Consider the following 15499-nt stretch of genomic DNA (forward strand, 5'->3'; position numbering starts at 1 on the left):
GACTGGGAAGAGAGAAGAGAATGCACAATCTACAGACAATGAAAAGAACCAATGGAAATAGGTTGGAGGCAGAAAGAAGAGACAGCCCTAGAATCCATCTTTTAGTATTTATATGGGTAACATTTGTAAGTTAAAATTTAGATATGTAAAAACTAATATTTGCAATGAGTTTCATTAATAGGGCTAAAACGTAAAAATTTATCGAATAGTTAATAATCAGCCGAATCGAACATACTCTTAAATTTGAGGGATTACTCCCCGAGTTCTAACATTAGATAACTAGGGGGATTTCCGTATGATTTGATAGACACTAATAGCAATCTCAATGATTTGAGGGACTACTCTTAAATTGTAGAATTTAAGGACCAAGTAAATGAGAACTTTTTAATTGGACGGTTGCAATTTGTAGCCACTTTTCTTCTAGATATATTGTGGGCATTTTCTTGGTCAAAATGCAATCAACTGAGGAGTTACGATTCGCTGTAAAGTACACGTTAGTTTACGTGCATCGTTAGAGCAGAGCGTGTCGTCAACTACATCGTAACATCAACATCTCCAGCATAATTATTTAGGCGGACTGTTGAAATTTCAGGGAATTGCAGTAATATTTTCAAACCGCGAAAACCGCTGTTGGTGCAGCCATCAAAATGTTCTTTGCGAGTGACGTATTTAGTGCTCGACAATTTCAAGCTTCAGAAGGTTCGAACCTCTTGGTTTAATTTACTTCGTTGCTTTTATAGTTCTGGGCTTGATTTTTTTACAAACCAGATGTCATGTATTGTGCTCTATTTTTATTTTAATCTAAGGAGGTTCACTTTGTTATTTTTTTTTTTTTTGATAAAAGGGAACCCAGTTAGCTCGCTCAACTCTACTCCTTTGGAGTCCGCCTAGCTTCCATAGTTCGAATACCCCAGTCCGCACTCCCGCACATGGCACACCCTCCTCTCATATGAGGGGCCCACCCCCATGTGACCGGGGACATGCAGGGCCAACCCAGAGGGACTCGAACCAGTGTGCGTACAGACGGGCTGAGTTGGCTAATCGGTAAAACCCCGGGTCTCCTTAACCACTTTGCTCTTTGCTTTGGCAAAACAATGCACTGTGACTTTGTGCAAACATACACGTCACCGTAGTTTAGATACAAGGAACGTTATGATGAAGTGCCAATTTATTGCACAAATTGAGAGTTTTTCAAGAGATAAAAAGGACGACGATATCTATCCGTTCCAAAGTGACTAGCAAGTCGGATCTCACCATTAGTCTTATCTTCATTTCTCCCAATAGCTTTACAAACTCCTCTTTAGAATTCCCCTGCAACAATTATACTATCCACTATGTGTAAGACTACCGATAACTGATATCTATTCAATGAATGTCAAATAGATGAATGTGCTGCACCTCCAATATTTGCTCTTGAAATTGCATTGCTCTTGGAACCACATTAAATTCTAGACTCCCCAACAGTCAAATTCACACACATTTACTTGAGAAATACATAACCAAAATTCAGTTTTTTTTCGAGATAATGAAACCGTTAAGCAAGGTTCACCTTCCCATCTCTAAGTCCCTTCAACATGTTACAACAAAGGTTGTTTCTTTAGTCTATGTATAATCTCACATTTTCTGCCATGACATTTTCATTCATATGACCATCCATTACACATACAAAGCTCCATTGGCAGGCCTAACAAGCTCCACTACCATGGACTCTTTTAAGAGCCAATACAAAAGTAGAAGAATGGAGAGACAGGAAAGTAAAGGCATCAGAGGATCCAACATTGTGCTCATGTCAATATTGATCCTTGATCATCCGAGCTCTTTGGCATAAGTACCACATAAAAGGCTTTGATCTTGTCCGCGCTTCTGCTTGCCCACTTTGCAACAGTAACCTGAAAGCAAATAAGCAGATTCTTATTTTTTAAAGTAAAGGCGGGAAATACTCTCTGCGTTTGATTAATAAGCTTCTAACAAAACATCTCCGATTCTTGCTGGGTATTTTCCCCAACCATTATTGTTCACCAACTCTTCTCATTGTCGTCTCTGTTGTTCTTATTTACTTAAGTTAATTTCCTAGGTTGTGAAGTAATGTACACTACAAAAGACAGGAAAATCTTCTTTGTCATGGTGCGTGATGTGAAGCATTCCCTTTTCTGATTTAATAATTTTCTTAGTCGTGAAGTAATTTGCACGCTATAAAAGACGGAAACATCATCTTCATCTGGATGCATGAAACATTCATTTTTCTAGTTTAATGTTTTTTAAGATGCCTCTGCACATTATAATTTAGGGCCAGTATTTAACTTTCTGCCACCAAGCAAATGAACACGAGGATTTCTTTTACTCTCTCTCCTAACTATATAAATTTTGCATTTTACACTGATAATGCACAATCAGCAATACCAAAGACCACCTTTATGTACAACTTTCTCAGTGATTTCAGTAGTCGCTTTACGTGACTGTTGAGCAAGTGAAATGAACCTCTATTTGGAGTGAAACTAGAGATACAACTTATGGTCCTTATCCATGAAAACTTCTTCCTTTGGGAAAACCTGCTGGAATGGCAAGTTTAAGATATGAGATTTCATGCTCCAAGCAAACTTGCTATTTTCCGCGTCGCATATTCAAGATCAAGCATTGAGATATCTCAGATCCCATAGAACAAACTCAACTATCAAATTTGATATATCCTTAAAGTATATAGATATTCAACTAACATTTTCATGGTTCCCAAATCTGATAGAGATAAAGCAAAGTAATTAGATATACTGATCTTCACAAAACAAACTCTACTACCAAATCTTTAATAACTTAAGAATGTAGTAAACATGTGACTAATTCTTTTATGGTCAAATAAAATGCACTACATAATAGAGAGCACGTTGAGATTCTAAACCTGCTACATGGATGCACTACAAATGACTTTACACTGGATAGCTCAATTTCATTTTTTTCGTTCTGTGTCTTAAGTGGACCAGTAAATTGAAAAGCATAATTCTCTACATGCTTCTGAAAACACACTTTTTAATGAAGATTCTTGAAACAACATGATATTATAGATGTCACCTTTTATCTTTGCATTATTCATATACACAGCGTTGCATGGAAATACTATTCACCAGTTTTATAGCAAGTACCTCTTTGAGACTGAAAAAATTGTCACTCCTCTTCATCAAAGTCCATCAGGAAATCAGTCAAGTTCTCTGAATCATCTATAGCCTCCTCGATTGTCATTGGGCCTTCTTTCTTTTTCGGCTTTTCCTGCAAAATTTTCAGATATTAGGATTACTCAGCAGAGTTAAATAGTGCACGTATAAGGAGAAACTGAATTTGTTAAACCAGATGTTTCCATATGCAAAGAAATCAATTCCAATGTGTCGAAAATCAATTCCAATTTGATGACATAGTTTATAACATCAGACAAACTTTTTCTTTTCTTAAGAGATGTTGCCTGTGGGATCAATGCACAAACAATGGGAATTTGGTTTACTAGCTTAACACTATTACCGATGAAGATAATTAGAGGGATTAACAAGTTCATTATAAGTAGTTCATATTGCACGATGTATTGCCTGCTCATGTGAGATAAAAATAAAACAAACAGGATAATGGAACAATAGGTCCATAAAAGAATTTCTCCATGCAAACAGCAGATAGAATATTCAAGTGGTCAGTATCCAGATGTACCTTTGATTTGCGGAGTTCAGGAGTGCTTTTCAGAACACTCCAATTGCGGGTTATTTTCTCCTCCTCTTCTTCAGTTTCCTCCTCTTCTTCCTCGCTGTCTTCTTCATCCTATTTGAAAGGAGCAAAGTACACAACATTAACATGCAACTTCCCTGGCGTATCATGCCTCTTTGTCGCATGTTATAGTGAATGCTAAGAGAAAAGGAGATATAAATGGTAATATCACAAACAATAAACAAAGAAAACAAGTTCCACTCACATCGTTCTCGCCAATATCAACAGCACTTGCCATGGCTTCATCTATATCTGTAATCTGAATTCATATATGCATCAGCAAGACTTGCACATCTCATTTAGTATGAATATAAAGGCAAGGTGTTTGTGAAATTAAATGCATATAGCTGATAATTTAGATTCCCTTCCAAACTTCTAAGAGAAACGGAGAAACAACTTTAACCTCAAGTTCTTGTTTCTTCTCTTTAGCCAAAATACTCTCCAGTTCTTCCCTTGAAATAATATGGCCTTGCTGAAAAAGAGAAAGGACCAAAGTCACACACAAAATCCAACTATAAGATGTTGTCGATTATAGAGTTTGAGGACATTACCAGACCTTCGGTTAGCACATTTTAGTGGTAAGCATCAATAAAGAAGTACAAACAACTTTAAAGAACATAAAGCGAGATAGCATTCCATGAAGCAGATTAATGATATATTCAGAATGATCGACCATGCAACTGCTGAATTGAATAATATTATCAAAAAGTAGAACATAAAGCAGAAGATAATAGTATAGTGAAATCCATTCAAAGCTAGTTAAGAATCTGATCAAAGAAACCCATTCTTCACTCTTCTTTTTGTCTTCTTAACGAATTGAAACTACATTGACAAAACAAATAAATAAGTAAAATACAAAGGAAAAAAAAACAAGGGAAGGGCAAAAGAAAGTTGGGAAAATGAATGTAAGCATGAAGCATATTTACAAATTCATTGGACGTCCTTGGATACATATGCATCTATCATATAACTTTACGCCCAATTAGTTGCAAGCATCAATGTATTAGATAAACAATTAAAGAAAAACTCAAAGTAAGAATCTAATATGTAATTTCACTGCAGTCACTTTAATGCATGCACGGCTAACATGAAATTTCATGCCAAATTACTAATAAGCATGTTTGGATTAGATAAATCATACTCCCTTTAAAAGAGGGAGTTGTGGAAAAACTTTTCAAGGACTATATTACCCCTATTCTTTTTTGATATTACATTCTAATACTAACTAAACTAAATTAATTTATCATTGTCAATTAATGATATTATATGTCACTTTAAATGTGTATAATTTGGTCTCTAAAACTTCCAATGTTATTATAAAACTCTACATCATATTAATTATTAATAATGTATAATAATATATTAATAGATAATTGCATGTTAGTAAAGAATTTATGAAAAGAATAGAAAACATGGAATTATCCTAAAATTATACCATGACACTCATATAAGAAAATGTAAACAACATTCTTATGTTTAGGTAATAGGACAAAATGTACAAACATAAAATTTTAGAAAACATTAGGACATTTAAGTGCAACATGATACGTTATCTTAAATTAAAAAGAAAGCACAGCAAGATACAAGTAGAGGTATATAAGTATAATTTTGATAAATTATAAGGTATTTAAGTTCAGTTAAGCCTTTAAAAGATTTGAAAACTTTGTTATCCACAAACAATAGTATATGATCCCATTGATAAATAATATTCATCATACAATATGAGGCCACATGCATAGCTTATATTTATATAGTAATGAGACGTGAAAAAATTATAGCATCATATTTTGAATGAGTCTCAAGATTTTGAATTATTCCCTGAAATTATATACTTCGCTTAGAAAATTTTAGAAGAGGCTTTCGAAGAACTACTACAAAGTGTTGGACATCGGATAAATATTGAACAAATAAAATCTACAATATCGGATTGTAAAAATTAGAGATATGTATATAATACTGGGTGTCATATGAGATAATATTCATACATAACATGACATTGTAATATGTAATCTAACATAGTAATGAATTTTAAATATAAGAACTTGCATCAAGATATATGCTTAAGATTTGGAAGAGTCGAGAGTGTAGAGATTTGGGAGAAGAATTGTGGCCTTTCATGTGTTTTGTGGGTTCTGATTTTGTATCCTAAACACGATCCAAACCCGAGCCCACAATCAAATTAAAAATAACATGATTTTCTCGATATCTTCAAAGAGATATATTGGCCGTATTTTCAATAGCGGTCAACATATAAAAAACACAAAACAAAAGAAAACAATATAAAATATCATCGAGATAAAGTCTTTGACCTAATATATTAGTCTATATAGAAATACATCGGCTGATATTTAATATAATGTCTGTAAGAGAAAATATGTAAATGTTATTTAGATATTAGTTCCTTGATTTTAAATATTCAATAATTTTATGTTATTACCTCAAAATTTTAAAATTGCTCATAATTTTAGGGACTAATATTAAATTATTAAAATTTTGAGGGACAATTTATAAATAAGTGATATTGAAAAGAAGAGTTAATATTTAAAAACCTTCTCAACTATGGGGATTGTCTTGAAACCCACTCAACTGATTCAATTTAACAAAACTCCCTTATTATGAGGGGTGTTATAGATAACCCCTCTCAAATTTGGTACAATTTTAGAAAACACCTCTCAACTATAGCATATCTCATAAAATCTCCTCTAATCTTTTACATTTCTATTCGCAGACCCCCTTAACATAGTTACTTTAATATGTGATTTGGACAAAACATCATATTGAAGAAAATAATTTTAATAAAAAAGAAACCCTCAACTGATAATAAAAGGACCACAATCAATTTACGATTCTTTTTCCCTCTATATCACCTCTTTTTCTTTCATCTGGTAAAAACCAAGGTAATTTTTTTATGGTTGGTGAATATTTTAGTCTTTCCAAGTCAAGTACTTATCACATAATATATAATACTCCATGGTATTAATTTTGAGAGGTCAGGTTTAAGTGAAAAATGTTCATAGGGATTAAATCAATATTTTAAAGGTTGCGATAGATTATCTACAAAACACCCAAAACTTGACGGAGATTTACTCAGTTTTAAATAGTTTGTGCGGGAGGGGGGTGGAGTGGGTTGACATGCCCCTCATAGTTGAGGGGGAGTTTTCCAAAATTAGCCCTTAAACAAAAACACAACTTAAGGCACATGTGACATCAATTTTATACGAGTGGAGTTCATAGCAAGTCTATTACTCAATGAACTGGTTCGAGTTATTTGTCCTTAAATTTATCCTACACATCAACTTTAAAAATCTTTTACTATAAGAATCTCTAAGAGAATTTTAATATTTATTTGGGATGGGTATGTGATCCTTCTGATTCCTCTTGTCTTTCATGATTTGTAATAAATTATTTGACAAAATAAATTAAGTTGATATTTTATATTACTCACGTTCTTATAAGTTTATGAAGCTCATAGCTTGGATATGAATATTGTTGCAGATATTGTATTCTTCTAACTTCTTAAGCTAAAATTTTGGATGTTGTTTGACATTAGATAGATATGAATTATTTTATTAAAATACAATCAATATGAGTGCATAATATGTATAAATCATTCTCTGACTATATTATATAATTTTCTGAAACTAGAGAATAATCATTTTGACAAATCAATTAGTAGTTTGGAAGATGTAAAAAGAGTACAACATCATATTTTGGAATTGATCACATAATTTATATTTTCTTTCTTGATTTAATTTGCACATTCTATTTAGAAAATTCTAAAACAAAGTTTTTGAATATCAATAATACTCGGTCGCCGGATAAACAACAATGGAAGTAAACCACAGGCGGAAGTGGTTTTTTATAACTGGACAAAATCCTTGATGACTAGATAAATCTACCATTTTTATTTGATGAATTCAAGAATTTATTTTTCATTAATAATAATAGTTTCTTTAGTATCGGTCCCTTACATCATTAATATTTTGAAATTATACATTCAAATTACTAATTAATTTTAAATTATTAATATATTAAGACTTTAAGTGTAACTATTTCTCTGAAAGAAAAAATATTAAAACCACACATGGAAATATCCAAATTTTTTTATATATTACAATAATTATAAAGTTTTTTTCAACCATTTATAATAAATAAATAAACTTAAAAGTAAAAAATTGAATTATTTACCCACATGCAGTGCACGTGTATTCCACCTAGTCATACTCCCTTTAAAAGAGGGAGTTGTGGAAAAACTTTCTAAGGACTATATTATCCCTATTCTCTTTTGACATTACATTCTAATACTAACTAAACTAAATTAACCATCATTGTTAATTAATTACATTATATGTCACTTTAAGTTTGCATAATTTGGTCCTTAAAACTTTCAACGTTATTATAAAACTCTACACCATGTTAATTATTAGTAATGTATAATAATATATTAATAGATAATTGCATGTTAATAAAGTATTTATGGAAAGAATAGAAAACATAGAATTATCCTAAAATTATACCATGAAACTCATATAGGAAAATTACAAAGAGGATTCTTATGTTTAGGTAACAAGATAGAAGGTACAAACATTAAATTTTAGAAAACATTAGGATATTTAAGCGCATCAAGATACATTATCTAAAATTTTAAAAAAAAGTGCAGCAAGATACAAGTGGAGGTATATAAGTATAATTTTGCTAAACTACAAGGTATTTAAGTTAAATAAAGCCTAGAAAAGATTTGAAACCTTTGTTATCTATAAACATTAGTATATGATCCCATTGAAAAATTATATTTATCATACAATATGAGACCGGATGCTTAGCTTATATTTATATAGTAGAGCATATGTGAAAAGATTAAAGCATTATATTTTGAATGAGTCTCAAGATTTTGAATTATTTCCTGAAATTATATACTTCACTTATAAAACTTTAGAAGAGGATTTTTAAGGACTACTATAAAGTGTTGGACATCAAATAAATATTGAAAAACTAAATTCCATGATATCGGGTAGTAAAAATCAGGGATATGCATGTAATACTGGGTGTCATATGAGTAAATATTCATATATAACATGATATTGTAATATGTAGTCTAACATATTAATAAATTTTAAACATAAGAATTTGCATCAAGATATATGTTTAAAGATTTGGGAGAGCCTAAAGTGGAGAGTTTTGGGAGAAGAATTATGGCCTTTGTGGGTTTTGCAGGTTCCGATTTTATTTCCCAAACACAATCCAAACCCCAACCTACAATCAAATTAAAAAATAACATGATTTTCTTGATATCTTCAAAAGGATATATCAGCCATATTTTCGATAACGGTCGATTTATCAAAAAATCAACAAACAAAAGAAAATAAATATTACCAAGATAAAGTCTTTAACTCGATATATTGGCTGATATAGCAATATACTAATCGATATTTAATAGAATGACTATAAGAGCAAATATGTAAATGTTATTTAGATATTAGTTCCTTGATTTTAAATATCCAATGATTCTATGTTATTCCCACAAATTTTTGCAATTGCTCATAATTTTAGGGACTAATATTAAATTATTAAAATTTTGAGGGACAAATTATATATAAGCCATATTTTAAAAGAAGTGTTATTTTTTTAAAAACCCTCTCAACTATGAGGATTGTCTTAGAAAACCTACTCAATTGATTCAATTTGACAAAACCCCCTCATTATGTGGGGTGTTATAGATAACCCCTCTCCATTTTGGTGTAATTTTAGAAAACATTTCTCAACTATAGTGTATCTCATAAAAACTTCTCTAATCATTTACACTTCTATCAACAAACCCCCTTAACATAGTTATTTCGATATGTGATTTAGACAAAATACCATTTTGAAGAAAGCAATTTTAATTAAATAGAAACCCTCAACCGACAATAAAAGGATCACAACCGATTTATAATTTTTTCCCTCTATATCACCTCTTTTATCTGGCAAAAGCCTAGGTAATTCTTTTATGATTGATTGATATGTTGGTCTTTCCAAGTAAAGTATTTGTCACATAATAGATAAGACTTAATGATGTTAGTTTTGAGAGGTTATGTTTAAGTGAGAAAAGTTCATTGGGTTAAATCAAATTTTTTTAAGTTGAGATAGATTATCTACAAAACTTGGCAGAGGTTTACTCAGTCTTAAATAGTTTTGCCGGGGGGGGGGGGGGAGGGGGTTGTCATGCCCTCCATAGTTGAGAGGGAGTTTTCTAAAATTAACTCTTAAACAAAAGCACAACTTAAGGCGCATGTGATATCAATTTTATAAGAGTGGAGTCTATAGCAAGTCTATCACTCAATGAATTGGTTTGGATTACATGTCCTTAAATTTATCCTGCACATCAACTCTAAAAATCTTTTGCTATAAGAATCTCTAAGAAAAATTTAATATTTATTTGAGATGGGTATATGATCGTTCTGATTCCCGTTGTTTTTCATAATTTATAATAAATTATTTACCAAAGTAAATTAAGTTGTCATTTTATATTGCTCACATTCTTATAAGTTTATGAAGCTCATAGCTTGGATATGAGTATTATTACAAATATTATATTCTTCTAACTCGTTAAGCTAAATTTTTGAATGTTGTTTGACTTGGATAGATATGAATTATTTTATTAAAATACAATCAATATGAGTGCATAATATGTACAAATTATTCTTAGACTATATTTTATAATTTTTTGAAACTAGAGAGTAATCATTTTGACAGATCAGTTAGTATTTATTAAGATGTAAAAATAGTACAACATCAGATTTTGGAATTGATCACATAATTTAATTTTCTTTCTTGATTGAATTTGCACATTCTAACTTAGAAAATTCAAGAAAAATTTTCTTGAATATCTATAATACTCGATCGCCAGATAAACAATAGGTGGAAGTAAATAACAAGTGGAAGTGGTTTTTTTATAACTGAACAAAATCCTTAATGACTAGATAAAACCTACCATATTCTTTAATAAACTCAAGAATTTATTTTTTTATTAATAATAATAGGTTTTTTCCATATTGGTCCCTTACATCATTGATATTTTGAAACTATATATTCAAATTACTATTTAATATTAAATTATTAATATTTTAAGGCTTTAAACATCACTATTTCTCTGAAAAACAAAATGTCAAAATCACACATGAAAATATCTAAAGAAAAATTAATATATTACGATAATTATAAAGTTTTTGACAACCATGTTATAGTAAATAAATAAACTTAAAGTAAATAACTATAATATTTGACCACGTGTAATGCACGTGCATTCCACCTAGTAATTATTAAAATGTGTACCGCAAGAACATGGAGAACTAACAAAAAGCACAAAGAAAGTTTTACTCAAGAGGTAATTCCGGTTTTGATTAACCATTTATTGGTCATTTCTCAAATGTCAAATTCACTTCTTCCAGAAACGAGCTTTTAGATGCTCTCTCTGGTCAATTATTGATAACAGCAATGGCTATGCAACGAGCTTTTTTCTTGGTAAAAATGTCCTAAGAGCAAACACATAAAAGTTTGGCTGTTTTAGAAGCTTCAAGAACCACATCTATACTTTCCACTACTCGATATTAAAGATCTTAATGACAAATGTGTAAGGTGCCAGCTTAGCTATTGCATGTCCACAACACAAGCCAGTTTTATGAAGTAAGCTATATATTTTTCACCAGACTGAACACATGAATATTTACCTCCATGATGTAAGCTATATATTTTCCACCAGACTGAGAAAATGAATATTTACCTCCATGAGATAAGACAACATGTTGGGTGTAGGTTCATGAAAATCTGCACCTCTATAATCAATCACTTCATCCGGATCTTGGATGTAATTGATAGTTGGGTACACTGGATCACCACCCCATACTGCAAGACCAAAGACAGTTAGAGAGCACAGCATGTCAAATATGTTCTAACTAACAGGATACAGGAAGATCCAGATCTTAGGGGAAAACTTGTGCTAAAAAGAGTAATTAATATCTTTGGTTATTTCAAGGTCGGTAAAATTAATAGCTAAAAAAAAAGATTGATATGCAATTGCCTTTCTAAAAAAATAGGGAACTTAACTTCAAAAAAACAAATTAAAACTCATTTGTTATCCTAACCCAAAGAATTTATATGGGAAGAAGGAAATGCTACACAACAAGCTCGATGTCAGATTGAGAATATCAATTCAAGATGATGCAATTTGGGTAGTTGTTGCTGTTCAAAAATTTTAAGCAAAAAATACTTGTAAGTATAAGTTTGGAGATGAAAGGAGGAGGCTAATGGTGCATAGAATACAGATGAAGTGGTAGGTAAAAAAGATGATAATAGATGAAATGTTAGAGAAGCTGTGATTCTAAGATAAAACAAGTTTTGCAAAGATTTCATCAATTAACTCCTTGAAAACAAGCGAACATCAAAGCAACACAGCAGCATCGAGGGTGTAGCAATGTTCTCTACACATTAAGATTAGGTAACATGGCTACTAACTAGGATGTTCCAAGTGGAAATAGGGCATATGACTTTAAGGAAGCAGCAAGACAATTATTCCTATGACTTGAGCTCGCAACAAACCATGATAAAGGAGAGCAATCTAAGTGATCGCCACGACAGAATGCATGTTTCACGATAGCATGCATCAGTTTTTCATTTAATTCATGAAATAAAATAAATATCTATGTCTTATCCATTTGGCACAAGAGGATATCAATTGTCATTCATGCACATTAGGAAGGTGGTTGTTCAGCTATCAATAGCAGTCTCCTATGTTAATCATACCATCGAAGTAAACACAATTACTAAAGGCAAATATATCACCATAATCAGAATTGTATCATACTCTCTTTTATTTGATCCTCTCGCATACGCATTGCTAAAGGATCACGTTTAATTCGAATATCAGTGCCCATCATGATGCGGTATTCTTCAGCGGTTTGATGCTGGAACATCGTGATGAGCTGGGCATTCTCATCTTCACCTGTTTCTTCATAATGCTTCTGGACAGCTTCACGTGAAGTATCTCTATCCCATGCTTTAACCCATTCAGAGTAATATGCCATTGGTCCTATTTCTTCTAATCTTCTCCGTTCAGCTTCTAGCCTAAAACATGTAGTAACAATCATGAGAGAATTGTCAGTAAGTTTTTTGTATATAAAATGGAAGTTCAGTCTTTTCAAATAATCCTTACAAGAGTTACTTTCTTGATATGCATACCTATAGATAATTTACTGGATATTTCAAATTGTCTTATGCAAAATTTGTTTCAAGGAACTACGGACAGAGATGTTGGCAAAATTTACCAAAGGGCTTATGAAGAAAGCGCTCGAGCTATAGCCAGAATATGCTATACCTCAGAAGTTTTTTTGTCAATGAACCTTAATATGCATAATTATTAACCATAGTTTCTTAAGATAAATTTTCTTGATGTGCATAATTTGTTTCAAGGAACTATGGTCAGAGATTTGGCACAATTAACTCAAGGTTTCTGCCAGAAAATACACTACATTTAGCCTGACTATGGTAAACATCAAAAGTTTTGTTGGTCAATATACCTTTCCTCTTTGAATATATTTCTCCTTGCCCTTGCAAGAGCAGTCTCAGTTAATGTTGGATGGTCGCCATAGAGCTTTATTTGCCCAGTCTCAGCCATAGCCTTTGCAAAAACCTGCAAGCAAGTACACCATGTTCCAACAACAAAAATGACTTTCAAATACCAGCAATGGGGATGGTGTAATTTTATTGGTAAATACTTTTGTCCATCAAGAAGTACTGACCGTATCAACATCTGGACGCCTCCTTTGCCATCTTGACCACTGATCCTTTTCAGGTTTTCGCCAATTCCACCACAACTCTTCACTCGATCGAGGTTCTTCTATAGGCTTATCAATAGCTGGATCAATAAAGGGGTGAGGACGACCGAATCTTTTGTCCATCTCAAAAGAACTAAGGTTCTCCTCCACCTCTTCCGCTTGATAGACAACAAACTCATGATTTGGATCTCTGGGCTCGTCCGAAGTATCATCCGAGTTCTCAAGCATAGGATCAGGAGCATCACTATAGTCAGAACTAGTTTCTACAATTTCTGGAGCAGCCGCTTGCCCCTTATAATTCTTCCTTCTGCTTCCAGGATTCTTGCCAAAAGAAGGTTTGCCTTCTGATTTACCGACTGGTTCAGGGGCACGAGCAGCCCTCACTCGGCTAACTGTGCCTTCAGGCCAGTAATCTTTGCCCGGAATACTTGCACGGGCACCGGATGCGGGTTCAAGCTGCCCGGATGTGGAATCCATGTAGCTATGGTAAGGAGGCTGTTCAACCGATGATGGATCAAATTGTCGTCCATCTTTGTTCATGCATTTTATATGACGAGATGGTTCTTTTTGTCTTGGGTAATCTCTCTTTTGTCCGAATAAAAATTTCACTTTGACCGGACAACATACACCTCGAAATTGTGACTGGAATTTCAAGATATAGATTAACACATAGACTTGAAAGAAGTTAACATAGCTTCATCCTGAGCATAGACTGAAAAGAGCTCAGAAGTTTCAAGAACATAAAACTATGGAAACTCCACGCACCTGATACTTCAGATAACTTGAGTTTCCAGTGCGAACATCTTTAGCTGACAGCAAAGCCCCGCCTAGACTATCTGCCGAACAAATTGGTTCTGAATTTTTATACGATTCGAGAATACACATCATAGAGATTATATTTTCAGAAATGACACAAGAACCTACCCTGAAACAGCAACGCGTTTGCACAAGCTGCCATCCTTTATCCAACTTCGCGTACTCAATGAATTATTAACATTACCTAGATGTCAATAACAACAATGGAGTTTAAGGGTTCTCCAATGACAAGATGCTAAATTATAAGGAAGATAACACAGATTTTGACAATGTAAGTATTGAATGGTAACATTTTCAAACATTAGAAATCTATCAACAGTATTTGTTTCTGAAATGTAATGTCAAAAACATGCACCAAATCAGAATTTAACAGTCCAAACCCTAAATGATATAAAATTCTACATAAATGAATGAACTTAGGAACAGATAAAGTTTCAGCAGTGATATTTCCCAGTTTCTCTTCAAAACTGACATGATTTCTAATCATTTTGCATTTTTTTAAAAAAAAGGAGGATAAATTTCACAACCTGCAGAACCCAATTAAATGAATGAATTGAATGGGACTGGAATTTTTGGAAATTTCTGATAAAAAATTTGAAGGGTAAGAGGGAGAAGAAGAATTACCTCCATCTAGGGTTTTAGGGGTTTTGAGTCTTTTGACGGTTGAGCTCTGAACTGATGAGAGTAGAAGAAGCAGACGACGATAAGCTTCAAAAGTTTCCTGCAAGGGGAAAAAAAAATTTAGAAAAAAAAGGGGGAAAGGGGACATATATTTGCTATGTTAGCCCAATACAGGCCCATATACATCTGTCACTTGGCCCATTTCATTAAGCTTCTGTGTGCCGCTAGGGATGGAAGTGAACCAAATATTTAATAAACAGTTCGGCTAATATTCGTCCAGATATTCGGTCATATTCGATCCGACAGTTCATTTAATACTAAATGAATATTTTTTAATATTCGGCTTATAAACGAATAGAATTTAACTAAAGGTATATTTGATTCGACTGATTATTAACTATTCGATAACTTTTTATATGTTAATCCTATTAATTAAACTTGTTGTAAATATTACCCATCAAAATTTTTATTAAAATTTCTACCCATATATAAATAGACATGTTGAGGGACCTAAG

General features: G+C 32.5%; 1 protein-coding gene across 1 annotated transcript; it reads right to left on the bottom strand.

The window, feature by feature from the left end:
• LOC109848353 (protein PLASTID TRANSCRIPTIONALLY ACTIVE 12) lies at positions 1497-15103 on the bottom strand. Its single transcript, XM_020417802.1, has 12 exons — positions 14988-15103; positions 14472-14547; positions 14313-14383; positions 13512-14189; positions 13290-13402; positions 12578-12837; positions 11498-11619; positions 4142-4210; positions 3944-3997; positions 3685-3792; positions 3135-3258; positions 1497-1889 (listed from the first exon to the last, which is right to left on the bottom strand). The coding sequence occupies exons 2-11, from the start codon at positions 14503-14505 to the stop codon at positions 3157-3159; spliced, it is 1611 nt and encodes a 536-aa protein (XP_020273391.1). The 5' UTR covers positions 14506-14547; positions 14988-15103; the 3' UTR covers positions 1497-1889; positions 3135-3156.

This window comes from Asparagus officinalis, chromosome 7 (assembly GCF_001876935.1).
Source record: "Asparagus officinalis chromosome 7, Aspof.V1, whole genome shotgun sequence".
NCBI lineage: Eukaryota > Viridiplantae > Streptophyta > Magnoliopsida > Asparagales > Asparagaceae > Asparagus > Asparagus officinalis.

Bases quoted from the DNA above. Each gene is read 5' to 3' on its own strand.
- LOC109848353 (XM_020417802.1), bottom strand. From the start codon at position 14,505: ATGGCAGCTTGTGCAAACGCGTTGCTGTTTCAGG. The intron at 12,838-13,289 runs GTATATTGACCA...TACATGTTTTAG, and splicing joins AATATATTCAAAGAGGAAAG to GCTAGAAGCTGAACGGAGAA. The intron at 4,211-11,497 runs GTAAATATTCAT...TCTCTTTTTCAG, and splicing joins TGTTGTCTTATCTCATGGAG to CAAGGCCATATTATTTCAAG.